The following is a 19,494-nucleotide window of genomic DNA, read 5'->3' as shown; positions in this document are numbered from 1 at the left end:
ATGTCCTCCGTACCACAATACCTTCAAGAACGTATGTTGCGACTCTTGATCTTCTTGCTTGCGTCTCATCGTCTTCATCGCAGGTCTGCAACAGGTCTTTCACGACGCTGTTAAGAATAAAGAAGACTTCATCCCCTATCGCGACCTTGCTCACCTGAGTATGTCTACGCCTCTCCCCCCTATCATTCCCCGTTTTATCATGCTCGTTTCGTTCCCAGTTCGCAGCAAGGTGCTGAGAAGTTCGGTCTCGCGCGCATCTCCGTTCCGAAAAGCCATCCGAGTTGCCGTGGCCGAAGAGGTAAGCACAGCCGTCAACCAAAGTGTTCGCGCTCTCATCGTAGTTTGAATAGATGTTCTTAGGACGTCTAGTCTTGAACCGCCAATACGCTTCCCCGCGTCTCTATGTGACCCCTGCTGGGGCTTTATTGTACGTATACACTACCTTCAGCGTCATCTGCTACTTCTAACTCGCTGCGCACGAAGCTTCGCCACCTTCCGCCCCTTTGTTCCGTATGGTCCTGGCCATGTCTTCCCACAGAGAACTAATGGCATATTTCGCCAAACGGTAAGCACTCCAACTAGTCCCTCGACCCTCACGCTAACGGCAAGCAGGCCATTGACGAGTACGTCGCGCTCGCGGCCATCGTTAAGTCTATTATGGAGCTACTGGGTACCTCCAACGTCGCTGGTGCCGACATGATTACGGTGAAGCGTTTGCCTGAGACGGTAAGCAGTATCATGTAATCACATACACTCGTCCTCACCATCCCGCATACACGGCAGATTCGTTCTTACTTGGAGTCCCAGAGGGAACTGCGTGCCGACGTACGTAGATCACACCTTATCTTATCTCTAGCTGCCTTAGCTCAACCCCATCCATAGAACGCGAGCCTCGTCACTCGCCTCAATGTTCTCAACCATGAAGTAGACGAGCTTCACGTGCAACTCAATGAAATGACCGCCACGGACGGCGATACCTCCGCTGACGACGACCACCGCCCCGCGGTGGAGCGCGAGGCCAGCGTCATCAGCCTCACCGATAGCGTCATCAGCCTTACCGATAGCGACGTGAGCCTCACGCACTCGGCAGGCGACACTCCCATCGACAGGGAAAGTCCAATGGAACTGGAAGACGGCGTCTCCGACTACGAGGGAAGCCTTGCGTACCCGGAAAGCGACAACGCCGACGACAAGGAGGTAGGAGACGGTCGTTCCGTGAAAAGGGGCTATGCCGTCGAGTACGACGCCGACTACGACGGCTCCGTGGACGGCCAGGAGAGCGTCATGGCGTACGAAGGCTCCGCGGAGGGGCGGAAGGCCCGCCGTCGTGCCTCCGCGAAGATTGGCTACGCCGTCGAGTACGACACCGACTACGACGGCTCCGTGGACGACCAGGAGAGCGTCGTCACGTACGAAGGCTCCGCGGAGGGCCGGAGGGCCGGCCGTCGCGCCTCGAAGATTGGCTACGCTGTCGAGTACGACACCGACCACGATAGCTCCGTGGACGACCAGGACAGCGTGTTCGAGTACGGCAGCACCGTGGATGGCCGGGGCACCCCTATCGACTACGAGCGCTCTGCGGAGGAGTTCAATCGTCTCTACGAAGGGATGGATTTGTAGTTATGCTGGCTATCACATGTTGTAATTGTACAGTACGGGTTTCTCCGCGTAATTCAACCTAATGTCTGGTACTTCGCCTTTTCATCCCCTACGATTCGCTTGCAACGCTTGAGTTTCGGCCATAGCAATATCACGTGCATGCACGCTTTCCGCGTCCCCGGGCCGCTGCGTTAGCCAATCATGGTCGCTGCAGGGCTCGTGCGGCGAGGTCGCGTCCGCCCCGAGTCCACGCCACTCTAAGTGTTTGTCTTTCTCCTCCACTGCGACTGTTGCCTTCACTCTCTACGATGTCAAGTTTCCCTATCTCTGCCTACGTCGAGCTCCACAAGTTGCAAGGCGGACATAGCGACACCATCAACTGCGTCGCTTTCTCACCCAATGGTGCATATCTGGCAAGTGGCGGGGACGATTACGCTCTTGTCATCTGGAATGTCTCGCAAGGGCGTCAGCTCTACCGCACTCTATTTAGAAGCAGCGTGGACTATATCATATGGCATCCTACCCTTCCTGACACCGTCATCATCGGCTGCTCCAACGGGACTTTGCAGCAATTCCACGAATTTTCTCTGGTAAGTAAAGCTCGGCTGGTTGTTTTGCGTCCTTATTAACCACCATCAGAATAACAGCGAGCAGCACGATATCAACCTCGGTGCAAGGAGTACCATTCATTACCTCGATTACGATGCGAACTCGGGAAGGCTAGCGGTCAGTATGGGCGAAGAGGTGCATGTGACGAGGGAGAAGAGACCCAGTGAGGTTCATCTACACTGGATGTGCGCCTGCGCTGACCAAACGACGTCTAGATTACTACGTTGGCGACGTTGTCCTGCCTTCTCCTCCAGCGCCTGAGGGTATGGAAGATGAAGATCCGCGGTTGCGTGCTATCGCCTTGCGATTCCACGATGACGGCGCGGCTCTGGTGGTCTCTTACCTCGCTCACGGAATAAGGTAAAGTGCTCGGTATAGTATTCCATTGGTGTTGGCCTAACGAGCACATGCAGCTGCTGGGATACGGAAACTCAGCAATCTCGATGGCACATACCGATGCCGGACGTCAGACCGAACATGCAGGTAATTCGAGCTCTATGCGGAATTTCTCCTGACGCGTATCTGCTCAGCGGAGGCGCCGCAATCAGCCCTCACCACCGATACATCACGGTGTACAACGTCAAGGACGGCCTCGATCTTTACGCCCTTGGTCCGCAGAAAAAGGCGAAAGCGAAGAGGTCTTACAAGTTCGACAAACCGCCACGCTCGAAGCACTTGCTGCAAGTCAAGTACGTTCACAGGGGGCACGGTATCATTTCCGGGTCGACGTCCGGTCAGGTCTCTATCTGGGAGACTACGACTGGTGAGGTATGCCAAAAACTCGAGCACGGCGGTGAGCGGCGGACTTGTATCAGACCCATACTGTTCTCACGTCCCTTCTGCATTTTGGCAGAGGATGTCATCCAAGCCGTGGATGTACGTGCCGCGTCCACATTGTTTAATCAAAGCTGAAGTCAATATCCACCATGATGCAGGCCACGATCCAAGACAAACTCAGTTACGTTGCTACGGGTACTGCCGCTTGCGGTCAAAACACGTACATCAAGATCTGGAGGGCCAGGATAAGTATGTATCCACCCGAAGACGTCCACATCTATATTAATTCGTTCTCATTGAAGCGCAAGAGAGAGGCAGCGGCGAATTAAGCGAGTCCGTTGCGGACCTCGTGCAGTCTGTCGTACGCAGTGTCGTTCGCTATCCGTATATTTATTAATCACTTTGCAGCCGCGCAAGACCCTGCTCGACATCCTCGCCATATTCCTCACCGTGATGGTTTGTTTGGGGGCTGTCTGGGCTTGCTTCCATACCCCCTGGTCCACGGTGTTGGACGCGACTGTGGCAAATGTGCGTGTCAGTCTCCTGTACTTTTTAGTGAAGTTGACTTACGTGCACGGATAATAGCTGCGCTATGCTGGTGCGTTTTCTTTGCGCGCCGCGGAGACCGTCGGCTCGACGTGTTACGAGTGGGCGTTCGTGGTCGCCGAATACCTCTACGCAACTTTGGTATGCCTCAAGGACCTCATTCGTCACTGGTTGCGCATGCTCCTTCTTTCCCTGCTGCCTGAGGTGGTCGCCGGCGATGGACACAACGTCCCAGGACCCGCCCATCCTGATCTGTAAGGGCGAGGGGCTGCACGGACATACTCGTCGTCTTCGTATTCCTCCTACACTCCATATGTATCTACTGCGTGCTCGCTGCCATGACCGGCTCGATATCTATCAGAACTCGGACCATGTTTGCTGCTCTGACAGGCGCTGCTGCGGCCGGCCGCGCCGCATCACACTCGGCGTTGCTTTCCAGGGTCTCGCGATCTTAACCTCGTGCTTTCGGGTGTGGTGTGCCACGGGAGTTTCCTGAAAGGACAGCCCTTCCATTGTCTTCGACGTGTAAGGGGGCGAGAAGTGCATGAATGGTTCCTGATCGGCTTCGGAGCCTCGTGTGTTCAGGCGGGCTGTGAATGTTGGGAATTTCCCGGAAGAGAAGGCCTGCGGCTGTTTTAATGTGGTAACGGGGCGACTGGTGACGTCATACGAGCGGTGCCACCGGGGCCTCGCGTTGGCTGCGCGCCCAGCGCTATGGATACGACTACGACCTGCGATTCGGAGTGGCACTTGTACTCCGGCATGGTTTGTCTCTCTTCACATACTCACTTGGTTTGTCTTCGTCCTCAGGCTCGGCCAGCCTCAAGCCTCATGTTTGGGTGGCTGGAATGTATAACCCCCGCTGTTCCTTCGCTGCCCTCTCTTCCCTAGCTCTCCTTCCTCTCCCACATTCCAAATTCTCCAAGTGGTATCGTTCTCGACATGTCCAACCACAACAATCATACAGATGGTGCCAGTCCACTTCTCAGTACGTGCAAAGGAGTATCGGCAGAGTCTTGAGTTTAATGTTCTTTCATAGATGCACTGATCAATCGCGACCCCTTCCTGACCTCTGCGAACCCATCCACGACGCCTGCGGGCAGACCGCCAGGTAAATCCATGAGAAAATTCTATACTTACTGCTAGCTCACTGCCTTGAACCCAGGCGCTCAGCAGCGAAACTCGAACGCCCGCCAGCCACGGCAGAATGCTGCAGGGCGGGGAAATGGTAAAGTCGCTCTCTTTATTTGTATTTGCATTGGCCTGATTATCCCGTCGCGTTGTGTGTCTAGCAGCGCAACAGAGTATGGCTGTCTTTGGCCAAGTGCAAACCTTCACTGCTCCCGCCAGGTCAGTTTGTGCACTATCTGCGCTGGAAGTAACGTCAAACCCCGTCTCGTAGCATCCTCGCTGCCAGCAAGAGAGGCGCACCCCAGCTTGATCCCAACGATGACGACGTGATGCAGGGAAAGGATATCCCTACCGTATTCAAGCGTCCTCGGCGCCGGCGCAAAGAGGATCCCTTTCAAGCTCCAGCTGCGTCCGGGACGGCACAATTCACCCCAATTCCTCCGAAGGTCTTCGTTTTCAACCCGCAGGATCTGTACCCCAACGCCGTGCCCAATCGTGCGGGACTGCTTCAGGGACCCGGCACTATCGACAACCACGGGCAAGGCGAGTACTACGCTTCCCCGGCTGCGGGTTCTAGCCACCACGGAGCCGGCCCGTCCTTCGCTCCATCCACCGCTGAAGAGAACATCGTCGTCGACGAAGATGATGAAGATCAGAACGATATGGATTAGAACATCTTCAGCGACAACGAAGATGGGGTCCCCAGCGCGACGCAGAAAGGCAAGGGTCGCGCGACTCATCCTCCAAGCCACCAGTCGACGCCGCGCCCCTCGCAAACCGCCGTAGGTCTGAACCCGGTGGTACCGTTCTCCTATCTGACGACCTCTTAGCAGACGTTCGCAACTCAAACTCAAGTGTCTCACATGCAGAACGACCTCCATGAGATGAATCATAACATCTCGCGACTCGTCGCCATCATGGACCAACAGACCAAGTTCTTCTCCACGTTGCAGAATAAAGGCTTCTTTGAGCGTACGGATGCCTCCGGCGGCGGCGCCCCTCCGACCAATCCCCCGCCGCCGACGAATGGACATGCTCCGATGGACACGGATCCTCCCGACTTCGTCCCAATCCCCCGTCGCCAGCGTCGAGGACGCGCCCAAGAGCCGAAGCTCAAAGGGCTGCCAACGCAGCGCGACCCCGATGATGTCCTCCTAGCTGTAAGATGATCTTTTGCTTTTTAGCTGTGTACTGCTGACGCGTTTGACCGCCGCAGGACAAGATTCGCGCTCTGACTCGGAAGCTCATGAAGCGAAAGAGCGCGAAGGATGCGCTTACAGAAGCGATGTTACCGGAGGACGAAGTTGTGCTCGACTACGATCCTCACGACGGCCCCTGTTGCACTGTCCAGACGTTCCTCCCTGACCTCAACTCGCCACCACACTCTTCCTGGAACACATCCGTCATCGAAGTGTTCGTGGAACACTTCATGCAGCTTCATCCTCGTGCGCCGCAAGATCGAGTAGAAGAACTGTTCAGCGGCCATCTCAAGTACCTGTGCACCAGGTGGCAAAACACGACGATGGATCCGAAGAAGGTTAAGAGCAGACAGAGCCTCCTCAACAGGGCAGAGCGTCAGCGCAACGTGAGTCCGCCCCTCAGTTGCGATGAACCGCGCTTACTCGGCCGTAGCTCTATTACCGCCGCCTCCAGGTTGCCCACGCCTATGCTCCCCTTCGGCGTCATATCCCCATGCTGATGGCCCTTGGCCCGAAAGGCATGAGCTCTGACGAGTCCGACCACAAGAAAGGATTCGCGCAGTACGGGGTCTTCAAGAAGGAATGGCGAAACCCGCTGATCACCGCATGGCTGCGAGTCTTCGACAGCCTCTACCGCCGTCTTCGCCTGAACGATGTGGACAAGAACAGCCCCGGCTCACAACCTCACAGCCGTTTCTACTCGGTTAAGACGTCCAAACGGCGTCCTCCCGTCAAGGGTCTTCCCAAGAACGCGTACTGCCCAACCTGGCTTGCGGCCCTCCATCCCTATGATCGGAAGCAGCTGCGCGTACAGGAGGTCGACTACGACTTCTCTCACGACCAGACCATGCTCAGGTATGTATCATGCTTCCCCTTTCTCCATGCAGCTGTCTTGACGAGGTGCTACCTGCCAGTTTCGCTAAGGACTACAACGGCAAGCACAACCGCCTCGGTCTCTACTTCTGAGGCCCGCCCTCCGACGTCGACGCCTTCCCCAATATCTTCCTTTGTGATCCCACGCCTGGCTCAAGTTTGATCCGGTTTCTGTTCTCCGTCCACATTCCACCACGCCAACCCCTCGCCCATACCACGCGCTCCTTTGTACTGACCTCATTTCGTCCGGTCGAGTTGTGGCGTCGTTCCTTTATATTCCTCAGCTACTGCCGTCCATCACGATTCTTGATCATAATGTAATTCTAGTATGTGTCCGTTTTTCCGCGTCTGCCGGTATTGGTCTTCGTCGGTCTCCAGCCTCTGCGGGCCAGTCTAGAATATACACTCCTCACGTTTAGTACCACCGTAACGGATCTACGGACCGCTCACCGCACGATGTGATTATCTCAAATCTGGTACGGCAATCTCCTCCCCTGGTCTCTCAGTTCGAGTCAACTCCCTCGCCACGTCTCAACAAAGCTTGTACCCTCCACATCCTCCGCGCAGCCTGTTCTCAATCATCCTTTGACACAACACTGGCTCGCTGACATGTATAAAGCAGTAGGTACGTCCCGGTAAGCTTGCGGCGGTCTTTCTCGATCCTGCATTCCCTCAACAGCCTCGACGCAACCCCGCCCCAGGCCATCATGTTTGAGCCCGACAAGCCTATAACTATATACGCCAAGTACACCCCGTTTCCCGCCTATTTACTCGAAAGCGACGAGGGCAAACCTCTCAAACCATCGTATGTAATTCTACGGCACCGCCATTTAGTTCAGCAGCAGCGGTTGATCCAAGGGTGAGCAATACTCATCCATGATTCTATGTGTTGATTCATTGGTTAATCGGACTTCTAAGGCCACCTACGGACCATGCTGGTGCTAAGCCTACTCGTGGCACCTCGGTGCCTCCTAGGGTGAACATCGTACGCTCTCCAGTCTCTACTCACGGTCACATATTCATGTCATTCAATCAGGCGCCTCAGACTTCCACCGCTTCCTCTCCTCCAACGATATCCGCCGCTCAACAAACACCCGCTGAGGCTTCGGCAGGCCTACTCAACACGAACGCTCAGGACGTCTCCGCAGCTCGCGGCGGCGCGTCATCTTCCCTGCCTCAACCTCAGGTCCCCCCGCCTGTCCCGCCTGTCCCGCATCAGGAGATCTCAGCACATACTTCCGATGGCCAGAGGTACATACTATGTCGCCTCTAACCACTTGATAGTTCTGATAGTTGACTTGCCAGCTCGCGCGACCTGCACGTCTCCCGTCATCAACGTGGCATCCGTAGTAGAGGCGAGAAGACCACCTGGTTTGCATCGACAAGTGGAGAACTCCTTCTCATCCCTCCGGACATTCCCGCCGCGTGCTTCAGCGATCTGTATGTGCACTCGTCACCCAACGGCGTTCAGCAAGTTTGGCTTCGTACCGCAACCGCCCAATGGCTTTCCATTGAGTTATCCCATCCGCATCCCTATCTCAAGGGGTACATTCTCAACTTCTGCGCCAACCGGGAGCCATCGTGGGTGACGAAGGCAACCATGACCACGTACAATGGTCGCGCGAAGAGGCGCGAGAAGCTGCAGGGGAAGGGGCGGTCGCCTGTACCTGGATGCTCGGACGGTGAGTTTCACGGCACCTAGTCTCTGTGGATACCTCGCTCATAGTCCATCCAATAGCGCCTTGATCAGAGAGTTCCTGGACGACTGTACTACGCCGCCGAATACCCGCAGTATCAGTCCTGTACCTCGCATCATGTTGAAGTCTACAGAATGACATTTCTTGTACGCCCTGCCATGCCATTATCCCTCTCCTGAACCAGAATCGCTGGATATGCATCAACCCTTCCTTTGTCTGATGGAGGTTTGATAGCGTTACGAGAGAGATACACATTGTTGTCCCGCCCATCTCAAGTTTAAGGTGGTCGTCGAATCGCTTCCCCTGTAATGGAGACCGAGCAAAAGCCCTGGAGGCGATTCAAGCCGGGCAGAGCCTCGTCCTCCTGTCGAATCGACATTGGAGTTTCCTCGTTCGCTCACACACCCCGCACCCTTTTCTCATCCCTTCGGCGACATCCTTTCCATGCGTCGATCTTCGCTCAGTGACAGCGCCCCCGGGCGCAGGGGCCGGTGTTCAAGCGCAAGCGCAAGCACGCTGGAGCCTCAAGTCCTCGCCGTTCGCCCGGCTCGCGCTCTTCGAGTGCTCGTCTCCGCGGGAGCTGCTGCGCCCGGCCCGCGCAGACGAGGATCCGCGCGCACGACACGCGAAGCCGACAGGGGGCCTGCCACCCGCCTCGCCCATGACCGACGCAGAAGCCGCCCTCGCGCGCACGCTGCACGCGTTCTTCGTGTCGGACCTCCCCCGCAGAATCCCGACGTCTCGCTTTCATCCCAGTGCTCCGCGGGGCCTGTAGACGTCTCCTTTGGGCAGCTGGGCAGCGAGACGGGCACCCATGCGTCTGGTGTCGGTCACACCCAACCTCGTGTTCACAGCGCACTGTGCGTAATCATTCTCCGCCCCACACCCTCGAGCCCTGCGGGCGAGGGAGAGGGCGTTATGAACGGCGGCGGCGGTGGCACGGAGTGCACCCTGCCCGTCCTTCTGCTCACCGCGCACGTCGACTACTTCCGCCAGCCCACGCACAACCTATAGGCGCACATGCACAAGGTCTCGCGATCCATTGACGAGCTCATCCCTGTTACAAAAGCCCCCCTCCGCGCTGCCTGCCGTGGCGAGTTTGCACCCGAAGTACCCGTACTACGTAAGTCGTCGAGACGAGAAAGCCGCTCGCCCCGCGCTACCAGTCATGAACGATCATGCACATTCTCCAGCAACTCAACGGGCTCCGGCAGAACGCGGAGGGTTCGTGCCTCGCCATCGACTGCAGCTGGGATATGCTCCTAAAACAGTTCAGTTACGCGATACCGATAGATACATGCGCACCATACAGGGAACGAGTTAGTTTTGCATGTCTGGTGTCCGCACGGCCGGCTTGATAGCCACGAATGAACAGAACACTTGTAATTCGTTATGCCGGGATTGTGCTCGAGCACACGAGAGGCTTGCAAATACGTCGAAGGAAGAAACATTTTGAATTGGCGCATTCAGTAACTCACGATATACGAGACCTTAGCATTCGACATCCTCCACCCTGCACTGAACCACCTGCCACCTATGTACCTCGAGGTCTGCTGTAGACGGCACCTCCTAGAGACTCAAGCGTTCGAGCAGGCGTTGCTTCTCAGCCTCCTCGAAGTTCAACTCGAGCTCGAGTTCGGCGTTCTGACAACGACGTTAGCGACTAGCGACGTGAAACGGCGGCTTGACATACCTGTGCTTGAAGATGGTTGATATCGTCGCAGAGACTCCTGGTCTACTTCGTTGTGAGGTTAAGGTATTTGTTATCGAGCGGGAAGTACTCACAACACCCGGGAGGTCGTTCGCGTCATCAATGGAGGCATGCTCGGGATGAAACTCAGAGAACGTGCGATGGATCTCGCTGGCGACCTCGAGTAAGATACGAGAATGCTTGCGAAGCTGCCGGAATCCGTCTTCAAAAGAACTTTTAGAATGACATATATGGACTCACCTTCTTGATCGTCATGTATCTCATACGCGGGTGATCGGCATCGTACAGAGGGAATGCTCCTAGCTCCTTGTAGCTGTGATCAAGGCGAATTAACGAAAGAACGTCAGAAATATGGCGGCGGGGAACGTACAAAGAATCACCGGTCAGCGTGATCCAGAGGCGAGTTGGGTATGGCTCTGGGTCAAAGAACAGACGGCGCGCGCGGACCTGTATGGATCATTGAACGGTAGGTACTGCCCGTCACATACCCGGCCAACAGACACGGACCTCTCGTATCACGGCATCCAAGATGTAGCTGCGGTATCTGGGCCCGTACATAGCGCCTTCATTTCGAAATTGTGCGCAGACTGTGAGGTCGTGAGCGATGTGGTGATCGAAACAGATAGCGTAGGACGCACTCTTGCGCTCGACGTCCATATACAGAACAGACTCTTGGTCCTGCTTTGCGACGTCGTGTTTGGGGTATTGTGCGCAATGGGCCTTAAGGGCGGCGGCGTTGTCGAACTCGGGAGTGCGGCTGTCCCTGTCGTGCTGCTCCATGGCGGACCGCGAGGTATCCTGGTCGAGATTGGGGAGTGGCGCGTATGCGACGTCGAGAGGAGGGATGGAGAGAGAACCGATGGCCCGACAGAGTGTTCAAGAGCACGACAGGAATGCTGGGAGTGGCACCTTCCGATTCCTGTTGTGCTGGACACGAGATGCGCGCGAGGCTTCGTTTGTTGCTTTCATCACATCTGCGATCGAGTGCTTCACCCCTTCGGCGGAGAACAGTCGCGCACCGTGTCATGGTGCCCTGGAGACGACATAGACCCCTCTTGTACGGGATAGGCTCGCTGCGAATGGACAACCATTCAGGAAATTCCCGAGTGGCACACAAGAACACGACGTACCCGGATATGAAGACCCAGACGCGCGGCGGGGTTGCAAGAACGGCGATAGCTGACCACGATGCCAACATGAGGGCCGGGCGCGAGGCATGACGAGTCGCCGTGAGTGCCACCCAACAAGACGAGCTGAAGGGGACGCGGGATAGCGAAGCTGGCGGTTGGCCCACCAGGCGCGTTGAGCAGGGGTTCATCAGACAACACGAGAGCGAGTCGGACTGAGGCTTGCCGCGAGCGTGTAGCCCAAGGCCATGCACTTTACGGCGCCAACAGCTGCAAAAGAGAGTGTGCGATCAGCAGCGTCGTGGAGGATTTCACGAGCACGAGACCATGTATCACACCTTGGATCTTGCGTGGAGGGGGTGATGCAGGCCGAAGCTGCGTGTTCACCCTCCGTACAAGTCGGGCCGGGAACGTCTCGACGTATGCGCCGCGGGCCTCTCAGATCCGCGGTCGCGGTGGCACGATCTGTACGCGGTCGCGGTGGCACGATCTGTATTGAGAGGTGATTAATAAACAGTCCTCGATTATGGTTGAGGAGCGTTGACCTGGATGTTGACCTGGGCGGCGACGATTCGGGCCTTTGTGCTAGTCGGGGTATGGGAAGAAAATTGTGGCAAGCGCTCGGGCCAGATTTCGTGGTGAAAAATCTGAGCCAGATTGCACCGAAGGTCACACGAATCCTCACGAACGCACTAGACGCCGGTCCCACGCCACCCAAAGTAATGTCACAACGTAACGGGACCGACCAAGTTTGGGCGACTGGTGCATAATTCTGCCTTCCCGCTTCTAGTTGTTGGTCCGTCAACCTTAACCCCGCCGGAAGCCCTGGGGAGTCGTATCCCGAGCTGCGGGCTCGCTTCCTGACGCTCCCCTCCCTCCTCACCCAGCCACGCTACCAACGAAGAAGCCATCCCTCAGTTCTTTGTCCTCAAGATCCCCCTGGCATATATCATGGCTTCTCTGTACACACCCTGCTCTCAGCTCCCCGTTCCCCCCCAGCTTCACTGAATCCTCCCCCACCTCTGCTCGCGTAGCTTCCTCAGGCTCACTTTCGACCATGCCGCATGTTACCTATCACGCTCGTATGCACCTCTCATGCATTGCCTGCCGTTGGTCGCTGATCACCCTTTCTTTCACTCTGTAGGTCTCCAGCAAGTTCTCGCCTGGTTTTCCCAAGCCGCTGTCTATATTCCTATGCCTCCAGGTTTGGATGAGGTACACGAACAGGCGGTCGACGCCTCACGCTTGCCCTCCGTAGCACCTGAACCTAGTTCCGATGTTGAAATGGCTGATGCGGAAAGTGAAGTACGTGCTCATTGTTCATTAAAACATTTTCAAGTCGCTGATTACTTCCACGCAGTGCGAGTTCATCGCTCTGACGGATAACGACGTAGGCGGCATCGCGTTGAACCGGGCTTCTCGTGCTCCTTCGTTCGGCAACCACGACCCTGTGCCGCCAAACATGTCTGTTGGCGTATTCAATCCAACGGCTGCATCGCGCGTCCACTCGCCCTCCCCGCTATCGCTATCTACCACTACTTCTGGTTTCATCTTGGACGTTCTTGCACTGCGTATTTCTTTGGTTACGGTGAGTTCTGTCCCGCACGGGTCCGAAGATCCAACCGCTTACCGCTTCCAAGCATCTTCCTGCCGGTCACAACCACGCTGACCTGACTATTCCCGAGGAGACACTCCGCGCGCTGCTCGCCAAAGCGCTGGTCTGTAAGTTGGATATCGATTCGTTCTCTAGGCGATCACGCTACTGAGCTATTCTTGCAGGGTTCATAGATCGCGAATGCCTCGAAGATGTCGGGGAGTCTCGCATTGTCCTTGTTGGACGCGAGGCCGGCGAGGTGCGTTCATTGTTAATCATCAGCACACGCCGCTTTTGACAAGACTCTGACAGCCAATGACTCCCGTCTCCCCTGCTATTTTTGTGGATGAGCTTCGCTTCATCGCTCAATACCTTCCCGAAGGCTTCATGACTCAACAGGCCACGGACGATTTCGACGCATACATGTTTCATGCCGGTCAATACTCGGCTAAGTCGTCTGCTTACTTCGTTGTGTTCGCTCTCGTTTTCAACGCCATCCTGTGGGTCACGCGCGCGATGATCTTCCTCGTTGCTTCGCTGTTCCGTGTCATCATCTGAACGACACCCTACTATGTCAAATGTTCCTCTGCTTGCTTTGCTCGATACCAATGTATATTACCCTACCTGTCTAACAAGTCTGTGGATTCGACCCTTACGTACGGATGTGACTGGGGGAGTATAGTAGACCGCGCGGACACCCTTCATTTTTCAGTCAGCATTAAGTATGCTATTGCCGCTTATATGCCAGTTAAGTGCCTGCACGTCGTGGGGAGCTACGCATTGAGCTATATATTCTCCGGGTCTAGTGGATAGAGCTGAGGCATTGACGGTGTAATGACAGTACGGTTTAGAGAGCAAACAAACGAAGAGACAGCAGCAATGACACGATGGTAAGCATGAAAGCAGGGCGATGCAAGCAGTGAAGTAACGTAACGTAGGAAGGGAGAGCAACTGCGACATCGGGAGCAGAGAGAAGGCGAGAAAGGACGAGATCAGGATCTTGGGATATATGCCGAGCGGTTTATTTGCGAGAAAAGCCCTTGAAGAGATTCTGCGCGAGTGAGCTACAGCCGTCGGAATTGCTGAACAGGCTTACCGAGATCCTGCGCTTCGAACGCCAGCCAGTCTTGCTGCGCCGAGACTGAGTGGCCGTTGGCAAAGCCGGAGGCTGGCGAGGCATCGGAATCTCGTCTCCTTCGATTTGAGGGGCCAAGGTAGAGAGATACTTTTCTAAATCACGCACTTGACCCTCTAACCCCTTATGCACCTTGCGCAGTGAATCCACAACGCTTCCCACATCCTTGTACGCGCTGGACAATATCGTAAGCCGAATTCGAAGGGCGTCAAAGTGAGCGCGCTCTTCAAGGCTGGAGCGGAAAGCAATGTCGGTTACGAATATCCCTCTGAGAGATAGACTCAGTTACCGTAGTCAGGAGAGTATTTTGCGAGGATTATACTCACGAGGCTTCCGGGATATCCACGGATGGGGTATTACTCATAGCGATGTACGGAGAAACGAGTGGAAGCGGTCGGTCGTAGGTAGTATTCTTGTGAGGGGCGGGGGGCGGCCGCGCGAGCAAAGGAGCGGAGAGAGCGACGTTGAAGTTGAACGTTGTTGAGCGTTGCTGAGCGTTGATGGGCTGGGTCGGACGTATCCGCCGAACGAGATCTGACACAGAGCGTTGCCGCGCAGCAGTGAAGCGCGCGACACTAATGGCCGCGAGTCTGCCGGCGTACTAGCTTGCAACACCGCTCGCTTCGCATGCAGGAGTCCCACACATATGGGCTACCACCACCAGAATGCTCGCAAAAGCATCCCTCTTCAAAGGTCAGTGGAACTCAAACAGCGCCATCACGGGTCTGACGCAGGACTGGTGTTAGCTCGATTCTCGCTCTACACCGTGGGCGCGGAGGGTTGACACCCGCGCGTATGCGTATGATCAAAATTCTGTAAACTACTCCTGCAACCGCGATCGGTTTGAGCGCATATTAGGTGCGTATTGCTGCATATATGCTATGTTATGGCTTTTGTATAACGGCCCACTCGGCGGCGTGACCGGACGTGGGCACGTTGCGAACCGCGTGGAAGGACTTATATTGAGTGGCACACGGCGAGCATCTTGACCCGCTCTACCTCACCAACCTCGCGCATTCACCATCCACCCGCGCCACTCAGCCCAAGACTCGTCTATCCCAGGGATACCGCGCACCGATGTCCATCATTTCATTGGAAGAGGCGCTCAGCCACCTTCAGGCTCGGGAGGACGGAGTGCGCGAAGACGTCGTAGTATTTGACAAAGACATCGCCAAGTCAGTACCCTTTGTTCCTCCGCGCGACTTCGCGGCTTATTTTCATGTCGTCCTAGGTTGCAAGACACTTATTCGCTCGCCGCTGAGACGCAGCAGTGGGCTCGCGTCTTCGCAACTCGGTTGGCGCGTGTCAACAAAGACTATCGCCAGAAGGTCAAGTACGACTTACAGAGCGCTGGGCACAACCTCAAGCATCTCTACGCGGAAGGGGGTGATGGCGATGGTCCTCACAGGTCCATCTCCATGCAGCTCCTTGTCTCCATGATCATACAAGCCCTTGACTCCAATCGTCGCATGACCGCCCTCCTCGATGAGGTCAGTCATTGTAGTATGCTCACGCGATCATCTTGTAACTAAACTGCGCCCTTACCTTTCAGTGCACCACGATCCAGGACCGTCTCGCGAGCGAAGGTCGACTCGCTCTCGCAGACCGCGTCTTCATGCGCAAGTCGCTCCCGGACCTCGTTCTGTGCAGCGAGCAATTGGCCCTTCAAGGTGATCAAGTCAAGGATTTGTTCAAGATGATGAAGCCGGCTCTTTATGTCATCGCGTACGAGGTAAATAACAAGCAACATTCGCGACCCTTTGCTGATTGGACACTATCTGTAGCGCGATTCGAAGCGCTGCCAGCAGATGCTGAGCGCTCGAAAGCTTACGAGGGACAAAATCGAGCAAGAGGCGCGGCCGCCTTTCGGAGTTCTCTCCGCTCTTTCCCAAGAGCGCTCGTCAATCGTGGAGCAGTCCGTGAAGTTCGCTATCGAGGACGGAGTCGCGTGGTGCAGTCTTCCCACCGAGCAGGTTCCCCTCGAAGAACTCGAGCGGGAGCTCGTGAAATACGACGCCCTCCGCGACCGCATCCGCTCCCAGAAGGTCCCCCACAACGTCGCCCTCGTTCTACTCCGAGTATGTGGCACCACTCGGCGTGGCGTATATTGCTTACTTTGTGCGTTTATAGGAGCTCGAGGCTTCCGCATTGGCCACTCCCCCGACGCTTGCGGGCACAGATGGGCAGGAGGTTCCTGTCGGCCTGTTCAGCAAGGCGTTCGAAGGGTACGAGCGTATCCGCGCCAGCTGCATAGAGATGCTACAGGTCAGCGCCTTGGTCAAGACATGTTATTTTGAAGCTGAACTTGAACAATTGTAGCTCTCTGAGCCGATCGTCGAGACTCTGGAGCAGTACGTTGGTCTCCTCCGCGGAAGCGAGCTACTCGGCAGAGCCTTCTCCGCCTAGGCAAATGAGATTGCAGCGGACGTAAGGATGGGTCGCACTGTATGATGTACTTGTATACTGGTAATCGGGTCAAAACGTGAATACAAATCGTGGTGTTAACGTGATCTCAGCGAGGACTTATTCATTTCGGGCGTCGAGGAGTGAGGCGTCAGTGATTGGCTAGTTCGAGGTATTCCAGGTACCGAGGCGCTAATAGAATAATTCCCGATTTGGCGGTACTTGCCGCCCAACGCGCAGGAGCGCTTGCCTGTTCCTAAGTCTTCCGCTGCGGCCAACACCACCACCGCCGCCACCACCACTCTGTTCTTGCAAAAAAGCAATACTGCTCTCACCCTTCACGTTCACACTCTATGCAGGGCCGTTCATAATGTTCAGAGGGGTTGGATCGGACCCCCTAGGCGCGTAAGTTTTATGGTCTCTATCTTGCCAACTGCCTGACGATAGACGTGTATTTATGTCAAATGCATACTAGGCGGCCATTTCTGGTGAGAGACGGATCCGTAACTCAATGACCAGCTCGTCCGGAGACAAAGACATCCTCGCCGACTTCCGTCCATGTGCGTACCCCATATCTTACGTCGCTCGTGCTGGTCCACAACGTGGTTGTATGCTCTCATGGTCAGTGCATTCGTAGCGCACGTGCACGCGATCGCGAGCTGCTCTGAAGGCATCGTATTCGCAGGTTGCCCGCGTTCGAAGACGCGTCCAGCGCACGCGGTCGGGCCCGTCCCGGCCCTTCATACATCCAATCTCGCGCAACTCCCCTCGACTATCCTATCGACATCACACACGCGCGACGACCTCGGCTAGGTGCGTGCCAGGCGCAAGTCGGCAAACGTCTCGGGCCCCTCGCACATCGATATCGCACCTACATCGCTCAGGAAGCATGCGAAAGACTCACATGCCTCGGCGCATACACCCTGCGCGTCCTAGCGCATTGACACAGATTTTTCATGCGCAAAACCGGGTACCGATACAACATATCGCCCTTCTCGTCGCCGTTCCACACCCTATCGGTACATCCTATGTAGCCGCTTCTTCGGCCACTGGTGCGCGCACAGGCATCGACTTCCGGTCGTTTGGTGGCCGTTCGACCGCTATGTGGTTGAGGCTACGCCCGGACGCCGTGCGGTGAGCCTCTTGTAACACAAGCCTGAGTCCTCTTCATCGGGACGCATGCGCGCGCACAGTGGCGGCGCAATCGGTAAGCGTGAAACTCGCGTCGTCGGTGACGAATTTCCACGGGAGGCAGCAGGCCTCGAGGTGTCCGCACAGTCACGTGTCCCTTTACCAAACCGAGCACACACCACGGGGTGATGTATCTCTTTCCTGCTTCTTGACATCGTACACCTCGGACAACGGTGCGCAGCGAGTCTCATCCCTTGCCTCACCGGCATACACTGACGACATTTGCGTCAGAGCTTGGATCATAACCATGCGCGTCTCGTGGATCCTGGTACTTTCGGCCCTGTTCGCCTTTGTCCTCCCGTTCCTGGTCATATACCTCCCATACGCCCTCTTTTCCATGTACATGCAAGGCCTTCGTACGGCGTCTTCATCCATCCACATCCAAGCGTCGATGGATTCGGTCTTCGAAAGCGCCACCGCGATGTCATGCCTGGTCCTGCCCGTTTCCGCCTTCGCCTTTGTGTGCCCCTCGATTCCGGAGAGCTACCGCGATAGCGCCCTCATGCTTCAGCAGGTCAGCGGCGCACAGCAAACCTTCCTAGACCAGTTGACTCGCTATGCACCTACCCCGGAGATGTTCGCTATCGTCTCTTCCATTCAGCGAGCCGCCCGTTTCGCCTTTGTCTTCGACGGCGCGATTGCTCTCCAATCTGGGCACCCGCAGGGCCCTAAAGGAGATGGAGCGGGTGGGGTGTTATCAGACATACACCATTTGTGCCGCGAGTTACTTGTTTCTTTGCGCGAGGTTGGCCTCCACGTCGAGGTGGCTGTAGCACGGTAAGCACCCGCTTCACATCTACGTCTCTTCTCGCGCTGACGCGCCTATAGCGTTGCATCTATCCAGAGTAGTGTCGTTGCAGGTCTTGTAGTGCTAGACAACGCCCGCGTATACTCGGACCACCGTCTCCGTACAAACCCCCCTCGCTTCGACCGAATCGTCGCCTTCTTCGCCAATGCGAGCTCAGACTCCGCGCAACACGTCCTCCAAGAGGTGCAGCGTGCTATTTCTATCACCTCGAATCTTTCCTCGACCCTCGATCACTTTCGTCGGACCGCCGGGCCAGCGCGGAGCTGTGCGCCCGCGTCGAAGCCGCTTTGCGATACAATTTCCCCACTCTTCTATCGTCACACTCCCCTCTCTTCGGTTTTCGATCGACTCGCGCTGCTGCAAGTAACCCTACAGGAAGAACTCGAAGAGACCTCACCCGAGGTTGCTACGCCTCCAGCCCTCACATTGTATCCCGTCCAAGCTGTACGTGTGATCCTGGAAGCGCAGCTCCGCGTCTACTGCAAGCAGCTGCTCGTTCTACGGCGGACGAGGCGGTTTATGGAGTCAGGCAAGTTTGGAGCTGAACGAGTCCCGCGAGATGGTACGGCGTAGGGTGGTAAGTAGCAGCCCGCTTGACTGGTTTCACCATTTTATATGCTGCGAATGTATGCGACTATGAAGCACAATATGATGTATGATTATGCCAAAGACTCGGAGTGAATATGATAGAGAACACGGTGTTTGACATACGGTCGCGCCCGACGCCCTGGCTAAGTCTTCATTCGGCGGGCGGTGGGGGCGGCCCGGGGTGGAGCGCTGTAAGCGCCTGTCCTATCGCGTGAGGAATCTTCGACTCACTGCCTGGTCTCTCTCTTTCGTACTCATTCTTTACCTCTACCATGGTCAATCCGCGCATCTACGCACGCCCTGCAGACACCTCAATGCGAAGAAGCACACGCCTCACTTAGCTTCTGGGGAGCTGCACGATGTCTTACAGCGAAACGGAAGCAATCGAATAACAGAGCAGACAAAGTAAGTCTGCCTCTCGCCTTGCCGATATCCCCGTTACCACCCCCAGCTAACCACACCCTGCGCCTCGACCTGCGACGCTGTACCATTTGCGTTTGTCGTGA

At 56.1% G+C, this 19,494-nt stretch overlaps 8 protein-coding genes across 8 annotated transcripts; 7 read left to right on the top strand and 1 right to left on the bottom strand.

The window, feature by feature from the left end:
* On the top strand, positions 1 to 1,620 carry TRAVEDRAFT_49408 (uncharacterized protein; the record flags this gene model as incomplete). Its single annotated transcript, XM_008042051.1, has 8 exons — positions 1 to 31; positions 84 to 158; positions 219 to 298; positions 351 to 427; positions 484 to 565; positions 613 to 726; positions 784 to 825; positions 883 to 1,620. 8 exons carry the CDS (start codon positions 1 to 3, stop codon positions 1,618 to 1,620), a joined length of 1,239 nt encoding a protein of 412 aa, XP_008040242.1.
* A 305-nt stretch (positions 1,621 to 1,925) lies between these two features.
* TRAVEDRAFT_79856 (WD40 repeat-like protein) lies at positions 1,926 to 3,233 on the top strand (the record flags this gene model as incomplete). Its single annotated transcript, XM_008042375.1, has 5 exons — positions 1,926 to 2,189; positions 2,239 to 2,371; positions 2,424 to 2,568; positions 2,622 to 3,040; positions 3,157 to 3,233. Coding segments are annotated over 5 exons (1,038 nt in total), but the record flags the coding sequence as incomplete, so codon positions are not given.
* A 1,240-nt stretch (positions 3,234 to 4,473) lies between these two features.
* On the top strand, positions 4,474 to 5,333 carry TRAVEDRAFT_49406 (uncharacterized protein; the record flags this gene model as incomplete). The annotated part of the gene is made up of 5 exons (XM_008042050.1): positions 4,474 to 4,519; positions 4,571 to 4,642; positions 4,697 to 4,759; positions 4,827 to 4,881; positions 4,934 to 5,333. 5 exons carry the CDS (start codon positions 4,474 to 4,476, stop codon positions 5,331 to 5,333), a joined length of 636 nt encoding a protein of 211 aa, XP_008040241.1.
* A 644-nt stretch (positions 5,334 to 5,977) lies between these two features.
* On the top strand, positions 5,978 to 6,618 carry TRAVEDRAFT_84790 (uncharacterized protein; the record flags this gene model as incomplete). The annotated part of the gene is made up of 2 exons (XM_008042374.1): positions 5,978 to 6,247; positions 6,295 to 6,618. Coding segments are annotated over 2 exons (594 nt in total), but the record flags the coding sequence as incomplete, so codon positions are not given.
* An 823-nt stretch (positions 6,619 to 7,441) lies between these two features.
* TRAVEDRAFT_21706 (uncharacterized protein) lies at positions 7,442 to 9,445 on the top strand (the record flags this gene model as incomplete). Its single annotated transcript, XM_008041832.1, has 6 exons — positions 7,442 to 7,593; positions 7,653 to 7,719; positions 7,771 to 7,985; positions 8,040 to 8,416; positions 8,896 to 9,140; positions 9,188 to 9,445. The coding sequence occupies 6 exons, from the start codon at positions 7,442 to 7,444 to the stop codon at positions 9,443 to 9,445; spliced, it is 1,314 nt and encodes a 437-aa protein (XP_008040023.1).
* A 555-nt stretch (positions 9,446 to 10,000) lies between these two features.
* On the bottom strand, positions 10,001 to 10,922 carry TRAVEDRAFT_49403 (uncharacterized protein; the record flags this gene model as incomplete). The annotated part of the gene is made up of 7 exons (XM_008042049.1): positions 10,001 to 10,075; positions 10,125 to 10,166; positions 10,217 to 10,330; positions 10,383 to 10,455; positions 10,513 to 10,589; positions 10,650 to 10,729; positions 10,781 to 10,922. The coding sequence occupies 7 exons, from the start codon at positions 10,920 to 10,922 to the stop codon at positions 10,001 to 10,003; spliced, it is 603 nt and encodes a 200-aa protein (XP_008040240.1).
* Positions 10,923 to 12,326: 1,404 nt separating this feature from the next.
* TRAVEDRAFT_21704 (uncharacterized protein) lies at positions 12,327 to 13,421 on the top strand (the record flags this gene model as incomplete). Its single annotated transcript, XM_008041831.1, has 6 exons — positions 12,327 to 12,351; positions 12,414 to 12,574; positions 12,630 to 12,857; positions 12,886 to 12,991; positions 13,049 to 13,122; positions 13,176 to 13,421. The coding sequence occupies 6 exons, from the start codon at positions 12,327 to 12,329 to the stop codon at positions 13,419 to 13,421; spliced, it is 840 nt and encodes a 279-aa protein (XP_008040022.1).
* A 1,654-nt stretch (positions 13,422 to 15,075) lies between these two features.
* On the top strand, positions 15,076 to 18,973 carry TRAVEDRAFT_49401 (uncharacterized protein; the record flags this gene model as incomplete). Its single annotated transcript, XM_008042048.1, has 8 exons — positions 15,076 to 15,173; positions 15,230 to 15,488; positions 15,551 to 15,730; positions 15,783 to 16,076; positions 16,129 to 16,263; positions 16,318 to 16,349; positions 17,824 to 18,369; positions 18,421 to 18,973. 8 exons carry the CDS (start codon positions 15,076 to 15,078, stop codon positions 18,971 to 18,973), a joined length of 2,097 nt encoding a protein of 698 aa, XP_008040239.1.
* Positions 18,974 to 19,494: the final 521 nt, after the last annotated feature.

This window comes from Trametes versicolor, assembly GCF_000271585.1.
Source record: "Trametes versicolor FP-101664 SS1 unplaced genomic scaffold TRAVEscaffold_8, whole genome shotgun sequence".
Classification (NCBI taxonomy): Eukaryota; Fungi; Basidiomycota; class Agaricomycetes; order Polyporales; family Polyporaceae; genus Trametes; species Trametes versicolor.
This window is presented reverse-complemented; position numbering and strand designations above follow the sequence as displayed.